The 10,260-nt window shown below is 42.4% G+C and overlaps 1 protein-coding gene across 1 annotated transcript in view; it reads right to left on the bottom strand.

The window, feature by feature from the left end:
* Nucleotides 1-2,261: 2,261 nt before the first annotated feature.
* Nucleotides 2,262-10,260, bottom strand: part of C2H10orf67 (chromosome 2 C10orf67 homolog) — a 112,816-nt gene continuing 104,817 nt past the window's right edge. The window contains exon 17 of the mRNA XM_059915296.1: nucleotides 2,262-2,706. Within this exon, the coding sequence (XP_059771279.1) occupies nucleotides 2,501-2,706 (206 nt within the window). The 3' untranslated portion in view covers nucleotides 2,262-2,500. The remainder of the gene's footprint in view (nucleotides 2,707-10,260) is intronic.

Below are 10,260 nucleotides of genomic sequence, written 5' to 3'. Positions count from 1 at the left end.
CCAGGGCTTGGCAATGAAATCAACAGGAGAAGAAATGAGATTTAACCTTAGCATTTGCAGACACCAAGGAGATTGAGCCATCTTTCACATCTCCTCAAAGTGTATACTAATTTTTCTCTGCATGTCACGGGGTTGGTTATAGCCACACACATCTCTCCAACTTTCTGCCTTTATTCCAGTGGGAAGCTGCAAATACACTCCCCGAAAGTAGAAGTGCAAAGAAATTGTGGCCACTCTTGTCTTTGTCAGCGCATAACCTGTTGCTCTAAGGACATTTTATAATAAAGTCAGCCTCTAAATCGTCATGCTTTATGGACATATTTATTTATGTTTTTAATGGAGATTGGCTTCACAGTTTCCACTATATCTGCGATGATTGATTTTTTTATTCAGCCAACTTTTATTTACCTTGCGAAAATGTTCTGGACCAATGTGATAAATTACAGATATGCAAATTTCTTTGAATGGTGTTGTAAGTGTGTCTAGCTCCAGCTGAATAACGCCTTGCAAGTCAGTCTGTGCGCGCTCAGGACCCCAGGGAGCTGATCAAAGCACCCATTCTCTTTCATCCCCGGTATTCTCCTCCAAACTATTTCGATACAATATGTTTCCATGATGCACTTAATGTGCTAGGGACATAGAACTCATTACAACCTAGCTAGTTCTGCCGACCTCTTTGTTCTGAGGCAGAAAGTCAAAGAAAAAAGGAAAAGCGCTGCCAGTTGCCAGCTTTCTGAAATGCTAAAGCATGCGTCATTTTTCACCAGGTCTCGTCGTGATATCCTCAAAAGACAAACTATGAAACCGGCCTCAGCCCTTTCTGGCATTAATTACACTGCTGTCCAGCCGATCTGTTTTTCCTATTATATGCATTTCTCAGCAGGGATTTTTTTTTTTTTTGCAAGAGTAATGCAGCTGCAAGTTAAACTATGAATGCATTTTTTTATCACTATGGGAAAAATAAGTAAAAAGGCTGCAAAACATACAACTGAACTTTGTAAAGACTTCTGGTAGATAAGATCTAGGGTGGGACTTAGGAGGTTTGTGCAACTTCCGTAAAACCTGAAATTGACTTAAGAGCCTCAGGCGTTTCCAACGTGCCCTCAGTGTTCTGTGGAGACATTGTGCCATGTGAAATTCCGCTTTGGTACCCAGATAAATCTTGAAGGTGAAACTTTTCAAGGTTTCTGTGAAAATTCTGAAATGAAACAGTCTGTTCTACACCCAGCCAAGAGGCCGTTTCCAAGGAATTTCTGTCCAGGATAATAGCACAGAGAATATAAATTCTATTTCATTTCCTCCGTTTCTTGTAGGGTTGATTGGTTGGTGGAAATGGCTGGCAGCCAGTTCTGGGAAAGATTCCAGACCTGACTCCGATTAACCCTCTCTGGTGAAACTCTGCTGGAAACCAACTCACCAGCAATTGCCATTAATCTACTTACTAATTAAGCCAATTCATTTCTAAAGGAGAAAAATTCCTTTCTTTAGCCAAACTGATGGGAGGAAATTTGAAAGAAGCGCCAAACTGTGTAACTGTAATTCAGCCAAGGACTGCTAAAAAAAGGTGTTGATATATAGCAGCAGATTTAAAACAAGTTTCTAGGGCAACACTCCTTTGGAGACGGTGGCGTACAGTGCATAGTAGATGAAGCTCGAATAATGCTCCGCCGCGCTATGCCACCCCGTGTACTCGAGTTGAACACGCCTCTCTCCAATTAAATCCAGTGCCTTTTACGCACAAATAAATCGCCTCTGTAGCTTTCGTTTGCACCAGGGTATGTCAGCTTTATGTGACAGCTACCATAAATGTACTTCTTGAGATTTAATAAACAGCTTTAGAAATCTGCAATCCAGAGCCTACTATCTTGAAACTGGGCTGCAGACTGGGCCTGACTTGTAGTCAAGGGAACAGAAAGGACCGAACTGACCACTGCGCCGGGAAGAAAGCAAACCGGTCTTTCAGGAAATGGTACCTGACATTCCGGAAAGAATAGATATGTGAATCTTCATCTTGATCCTTACCTGGAAGCACTACTCCAAAGAGTTTCCACACTTACTAAAGAATTGTTTACAGAGTTTAAGATACGTCTGGGAGTCCCGTGCCTATGTCAGAGTGGACCTCCTTAGAGGAAATTTGAAATCCCCTTCGAGGTTTCCTGGATCGCCTTTATGGGATCAGTTGGCAGCAAATCAGTTCGACTTCGCGTTACAGAGAGACCGGGTGGATTAGAGAGGGAATGACACAGGGTTAGTGCCTCAAACTTTTTAATTTTAATTGAAGTCCGTTCCTTCCCACCCTAAGGCGTTGGGGCACCCCACTGAGCCCAGGAAGCGCCTGGATGGATTTGGCGGCGGCTCAGGGTCTGTGCGCCCCGCTCACCAAGCGCCAGCGAGCGGGGTTTCCTTCCGAGCTTGCAAAGGTGCGCACAGAGCGCACACTTGGCCTTCTCTTCAAGCGCGGTGCTCCAGAGCGTGTGCGACATGTGGCGAGACGGAACAGTTACGTTAGAAACGCCTTGGAGACGGTGTCCCTTGTCAGGGAGGCAGTCCTTACGCCAGGACGGGGAGGGCCCTCTTCCTGGGGTCCCGCTCTGCGCAGCCCACTGTCCTGTGCCCACTCAGGAGCGTCTGTATCGTTCACTGGGGTGTTCTGGGGCATCGACGGCTTCTCCAAAGGCTCTTCTTCCAGCGTTTCTGACAGCCTCACTAAACATGCGAAGAGACGAAGAGATGTGAAATTTGGTTTACTTCTGTACATAAACCGCTCCGCGCCCATAGCTCTTTGCCTCACTTTCAGTGGCGCCTCCCAGGCCTGGCCCCGGCTGGGGGGCCTCTTCAGTAACCTCGACGAGGGGGTGAGGGCAGGCCAGTCAGGTGGCCAGATCCTCCTTGGCCTTCAAAATAGCATGTGCCCGTCAAGTTTTCCCCTGAGGTAGTTTTCCTGCTGCCCCAGACTGGAGAAATGGTCTGAGGTGCCTGTGACCAAGGCCGGTAACTGACCTTCTTCTGACTCAGGAGTTACGCGAGCCGTCGTAAGAGAATAAAACAAGGCAGGGGCTGTCTTGTGTTTGGGTCCTAGGATCTGACTAAGGTTTACATTTCCATTTGTGTTTTCAATCTTTCCTCCTTATGAAATAGCAAATTATGAATGAGGAGGAAAGACAATCAACTTGGCGGAGTTCTGAAGTTGGGGGGTGGGGAGGTTTGCCCTCCCTGCTCCCCCCCTCCCGCCCCAGGCTGGGCTCTCTGCTCCGTAGGGAGGGACATTTACCTGGTGTGTAAATTGTGAGGAAAGCGTTGGGGGTCTGAGACAGCAAAGCCACAACATGGGATATGATGTTCCAGCTTTGAAGGGGAACAAAGGCCCTGAGCTAACCCCAGTGAAAGCCAGGAGCGTGGAGAAGGCAACAAAGACTTGCAGCCTGCGGTCACCGGTAGGTGTCAATGTGGACACTCACAGCCGGGGCAGTGGAAGAGGGGGACACAGAGCCAGGCTGTCATTCCAAGGCTTAACATGAGCAAAGATAAAAACGCGACAAGCTCAGCTTTCAATGGTTGGGAGGTTCAAAGTGGAGTGCTAGGGAGTGTATCTGGGTCAAGTATTCTCTGAAGCAGGGCCCCTCTTTCTCTCGTCCAGTATCAGCCAGGGAAGTTCTAAGGCCCCTTTCCCAAGGTAACTTTTCTTACTAAAAGAAGAATCTTCAAAATAATGTCCGATTCTACCCACTGCCTAAGGTGAAGATGGAGCTTTCAGCACTTCCGGATCCCAGAGACCCGGGTGGCTGCATTAACTTATGAACTGGAACAGCCTACCTTAACTTTTGGGATAAAGTTCATGTACTCTTGTACGAATTTAATGAAAAGAAATAACATTTCCTTTTATGAAACTGTGCACACATGTAGGTGAATCTAAGGGTAACAATTTAGAAAGTATTCATCCAACAAAGAAGTTTCAGTAGTAAACCATTGAAAGAATAATGGAGACCTAGTAGAATTAAATATACCTGTGGTTTCAGATTCCCTATTAGAAATCAGCAGACAAGGCATTTACCAGCAAATGACTCCTCTAGAATCTGGGAGAGATAATTGGGAATCCTCCGCTAATGCAACTGATTAGCAAAGACCATCTTAGAGAACGAATAAGTGGAAATGATAACAAATTATGTTTATCCTAAGAACGCGGACACATTGTGTTCCTTAACTTCTGCTACTAGAAGCAAAATACAAGTTTTAAAAATTATCATATAATAAAATTCTGATTTTCTTTAGCTGAAGTAAGTCTCCTAAATAATAATTTAAAAAAAGGATGTAAATATCCTTAAAAGACTAATGACATTTCACAGGTAATGCAATTTGGAAAGAAACACTTCCATGTTTTCTTTTCCAACAATGTGCATTTTTGTAAACTGCTATAAATTGCAATTCAAAAGCACTGATCTCGCCATCCCCAATCATTTTTTATACTGATCAAATGAATGCAGATACTCCCATTTGGGAGGGGCGACATGACATTTCACTTGGCAGTTCTAAACAGGTCACAGACCTTTCACAGACCCTAAGGCAGTGGGAGGGAGCTCTTTACTAAACCGTGTAACCAAATCAAACCAATGGTTACCCCTTTTCAAAACCATTGGAATGGTTTGCACAATGCTATTCACATAGCAGCACAGAAACTGAAAGGATGGTCATCCAATGGAAATTTCTTTCCTTTTGTTTACACTTGCAGAGCTCAAAAAGTAATACTTGGAGGAAAATAATTACATTTGCTATGATAAAAGTCTTAAATACTTAACATGCATTTTGGTTGGCGTGACCCGGCATAGATATCACCATCCATTGGTACATATATATATGCACATGTATGTATGTATATGCATGTATATTTATTGGAGATGTCTCTTTGTTTGAAACCTTAGGCACAAAGACACAACATGGCTGCCCTCAAGATGACCTATTGCTTTCAAGTTGCTTGAACACATCAGAATTTCCATTGTTAAGGTTGATTAATTGAAACTGATAAGTTACCATGAATAAAGATTGTTTTTCTGTTTAATGTGGTGGGCCTGATTTGGTAAATGCCTTATTCATGTAGCTTTGCAGTGCAGCATATGGGCAAGAGTCATTCAGTATCACAAACATATACAATTTATTATGCTTGTATGGGCACAACCAAAGGCCTTTCTATTTTAATGACAAAGTTTCAATGAAAAATTCCATTTAAAGAGTCACTAGGAACATGAGGTGTGATTTTGTAATTTATTCTTAAGAGTTTCCATCTCTGAGTTTCTGTGAGTAGTTTAAAAGATATCACATTTAAATACAGTTTAAAAAAAGATGCAAACATCTAAATTACACCTTAGCGCTTGTCACTGGGAATACAGCAGAATTTATGTTAATGTTAGCAGACATAAGAAGAGAAAGCACCTTTTCATCTGATGCTACCTTGTGTGCTCTGCTAATGATAAAGTTACCTTAAACGTTTCATTGAGATGCCAGGAATAAAAGCTCACGCTGCCCAGTTTACAAGAAAATGCAAAGGATGCTGGTGAATAACATGTTAACTTCCTGACATCTTTTTTCCCCCTTAATAAATGAAATCAGAAGACAATATTTAAAAATAATTCAGGGACTATCACATGAAAATACAGTGGATTTATTAATTTCCCACAATTTTACTACTGTTAGCTTCCTTTACTTAAAAGCTGATGTCGCTTTTCAGACTACATTAAAAACTGTCATGAATGTTGACCGATAAAGGTAAGTTTTAAAATTTTTTTCTAATGATGTACAGAAACGTTTTTCTCCCTTTTTCATTTTGGCTGCTCATGTAATCCCCAGAAGAATAATAACAACAACAAAAATCTATGAGAGATTTGCTAATGAACTAAAGAAATGACTGTATCAAACCATCAAAGAGATAGCTACCATATTCAGCCTTTAATGTCTTATCAAATAAATTCTCTGGTCATTCATGTCCATGAAACAGTTCAAGTTCACCCAACATTTCTCAATTAAATTAGATGGGTAATCTCAGTTCAACTCTTCGGGAGAGTAATAAACCACATTGGTCACAGTTGACCACAGCTAGTATGTGATTCATAAAGGACTGGGTGTCCATTGGAAAGCTAATCAGTGCACCATCACTTGTAAAATTCCCTCCTGCATTTTGAAGCGATAATCTGTATCTAATTTTTAAAGAAAAATTTACTCTCCTTTCACTCTTCTGAGGCCAATTTCTTTTCTGGACCTGAATAGAGATCATTGGTGAAACAGTACCAAATAGCTCTGGTATGTGTATAACAAAAACCCACCTCTTTGTAGAACATAACAAATTATGCAATGTTCACAGATGCGCTTCGCATTGTGCCTTTTGTGAGAAAATGAAGGCCCTAGTCAATTCCCCACCCCCCTCTTTATGAAAGCCTGGGCTCCCCATGCAATCTGTCCTAATCCTAGAGAAAAATCATTATACCTAATACGGAAGCTTCATAGTTATTTGAGAAAGGATTTTTCATTTGCACTTTTGGTCTTTGTAATTTATTTGCACAAGTGTGAATTTGAAGTTGCAAGCAAATTTGTTCCTATAAACAAGCAAGGAGGATTAAAATGTTAACTGCTCCTCTAGCCCACATTTGATATTTAGAGGAAATGCTGTGTTCACACAATCCCATGGCTTGAATTTATAGGCTACCAAAGAAATATAGTAATTTTTCAATTACAATTTTAAAAAATTCACACACTGAAAATATTTTAAACATCATTTCTGTATTTTGGCTTTTTATGATCTTTATGAGGGAAGGGGCTGCTAATGGCTAATCCTGATTTTCACGAGGTAGCAGTTTCTGAAGAAATGGTGACAAATGCAGAGAGGCATTTTCAGGTTCACCTTGCCTCGTGGGACCTCTGTAAATACTCGTATTACTTTTATTGAATGTGCTAATCTTTGAGTGTCAGTCTTAGAATAGAAATTTCAAGCACTGAGAAGACTCTCTGCATCCTCAGTGCCTCACCTAAGTCTTTGTTTATAGTAGGTGCTCACAGTTACCATATGATCCAACAATCCCACTCCTGGGCATACATCCAGACAAAACGCTACTTCAAAAAGATACATGCACCCCAGTGTTCACAGCAGCACTATTTCCAATAGCCAAGACATGGAAGCAACTTAACTGTCCATTGACAGATGAATGGATAAAGAAGCTGTGGTATATATACACAGTGGAATACTACTCAGCCATAAAAAAGAATGAAACACTGCCATTTGCAGCAACATGGATGGACCTAGAGATGATCACACTAAGTGAAGTAAGTCAGACAGAGAAAGACAAATACCATATGATATCACTTATATGTGGAATCCAAAATATGATACAAGTGAACTTATTTACAAAACAGAAACAGACTCACAGACACAGAAAACAAATTTATGGTTACCAGAGGGGAATGGGGGTGGGGAAGGGATAAATTAGGAGTTTGGGATTAGCAGATACAAACTACTATATATAAAATAGATAAACAGCAAGGTCCTACTATAAAGCACAGGGGACTATATTCAATATCCTGTAATAAATCATAATGGAAAAGAATATGAAAAAGAATATACATATGTATAACTGAATCACTTTGCTGTATGCCAGAAACTAGCACAACGTTGTAAATCAACTGTACTTCAATTAAAAAAAGTAAAATCTAGTAGGTGCTCATAAAGTCTGTGGAATGAATGAATAAATAAATGAATGAATTAACAAAAAGAAGGTGAAACCTAGGAGGTTAAGAAGTGTGGGCCCCTCGGTATCCACGGCCTTTCCAGTTGCCTCCACATTGACCTGTCTTGGTCATGAGACTCGCTCTGACTAATGGGACAGAAGCAAATGTGGTGCCAGCAAACTTCAACAGTCCTTGCGCACTGGCGCTTGCTCTTTTTTGCTGTTCTTGAGAACTCTGACACCACCATGAAAGCAAGACTGGGTTTGCCTGATCAATGATGAGAAATGTAAGATGTGGTTGCCCCTGTCAGCCCAGCAGACGGCCAGCCTGAGGCCGTCGACAGCCAGCTAACCGTAGAATATGAGCGAGCCCCAGCAAGAGCAGGCACAAGACCTACCACCTAGGTGCAAGCATGTGTAAAGGCACAGAAGCATGGAAGAGCATGGAAGAGCGGGGAACAGCAAGTCATTTGTTATGACTAGACTAGAGAGCTCATGTAGGGGAGAGGCAGGGATTATGCATGCTCTTATATGCTAAACTGAAGAATTTGGTTTTATCCTGAAAGCCGAAGACATCTATTGAAGGATGCACAGGAATAACAAAGTGTGTAAAAGTGAATCAAAGAATGAAATCCTTAGTGACCCCAACACTTAATGCTCAGAGCGGGGACAGAACTGAGTAACCAGGAGAGACCGAGAAGGATGTTCTGAGAAGTAGGAGGAGAACAAGAGCAGGTTGGTGTCTAGGAGTCAAGAGAAGAGCATTTCAAGAGTTAAGGGACGCTCATTAGTAACAGAATGCAAGGGGTGTGGCCCAGTGCCAGGGGACACACTGGAGGAACTGAAAACTATTTCGCATGTGAAGGATTCCCTAGGGAGGAGCAGTGTCAGGGAGATGCAGAGCAGAAGGCAAGTGGAGTAATCTGGGGCTAGAGAAGGAGAGAGAGCAGGTTCCGATTTCCCTCTGGAGGGCTGGCATTAAAGGTAAGGAGGATCAGAGGGCGCTTGCTTGAAGAGGAAGGGAGGGGATGAGAAAGAAAAGAAGGCGGGGCTTCCCTGGTGGCGCAGTGGCAGAGAATCTGCCTGCCAATGCAGGGGACACGGGTTCGAGCCCTGGTCTGGGAAGATCCCACATGCCGCGGAGCAACTGGGCCCGTGAGCCACAACTACTGAGCCTGCGTGTCTGGAGCCTGTGCTCCACAACAAGAGAGGCCGCGATAGTGAGAGGCCCGCGCACCGCGATGAAGAGTGGCCCCTGCTCGCCGCAACTAGAGAAAGCCCTCGCACAGAAACGAAAACCCAACACAGCCAAAAATAAAAAAAAAAAAAATACTCATGCTTGGGTCCCATCTTAAGCTTAAAAAAAAAAAAGAAAAGAAAAGAAGGCGTCGACAGGATTACAGGAGGAGAGCACTGGGATGTGGTGGGACTCTTTAGTCAGAGGACAAATAGGGATGTTAGGTTGTTACCCAAGTTCATACAATTATGATGTGACGCAAACGTCAGACTCAATTTTATTAAGCATTTATTGATCACTAACTGAATGCCTGGGAAGTGGCAGGCACATTTATACACAAGCCTTATCACATTTGATTCCTTAAAATGACAACATACCTTGAAGTTGGAGGAAGTAGCTTTCTAATCAATCAAAGGGAGATGTCTCCGTTACTTGAGAAGTCAACGGCAGAACTCCTTATCCTACGATGTAATGCCAACTGGAATCACAAGGTCCCTGAACTCATTTGGGATGGTGGCTCTCTATCTATTGAATGTGGATGTCATGGAAATTATCAAGTTGCCATCCTGCTTTTAGCTTCCTAGAGCTGCTGTAACAAAGTAATATAAACCATATAGCTTAGAACAACACGTATTTATTCTCTCACGGATCTGGAGGTTGGAAGTCTGAAATTGAGGTGTTGACAGGACCTTGCTCTCTCTCAAACTCTGGGTACAATCCTTCCTTGCCTCTTCCTAACTTCTGGTAGTGGCTGTAGATCCTTGGGGTTCCTTGGCTTACAGCTGCACCTCTCCAATCTCTGTCTCTTTCATCACATGGCATCCTGCCTGTGTGTGTGTGTCCCAATTTCCCTCTTCTTATAAGGACACCAGCCATATTGGATTAGGGCCCACCCCAATCACCTCATCTTAACTTGATTAAATCTGCAAAGACCCTATTTTATAAATAAGGTCACATTCACAGGAACTGGGGTTAGGGTGTCAACATATCTTTTGGGAGAGGGGGGACATAATTCAACCCATAACACATCCTTTTCCAGAAAAGGTAACTTATTGCCTATTTCACAGACAGAACACCGGGGGAAAGGACTTTTACTAAGGTGCAACAGAGACTTTTAAAATGTTCTTTCAAGAAATGGTAGATATTTAATACATGCTTTTGATGTATAGCATAATAAGAAGTGGGGCCATTGTTTACAAAGGGGAAGTGTTCTTAGAACAGACCGTATACATAAGGTAGGCCTGAAATCAAATGAAGGGTCTTTGGTCTAGAAACATGAAGAAAACTGATTTGAACATATAGGAATTTTTTGGTGGG

Source organism: Balaenoptera ricei, chromosome 2 (assembly GCF_028023285.1).
Source record: "Balaenoptera ricei isolate mBalRic1 chromosome 2, mBalRic1.hap2, whole genome shotgun sequence".
NCBI lineage: Eukaryota > Metazoa > Chordata > Mammalia > Artiodactyla > Balaenopteridae > Balaenoptera > Balaenoptera ricei.
This window is presented reverse-complemented; position numbering and strand designations above follow the sequence as displayed.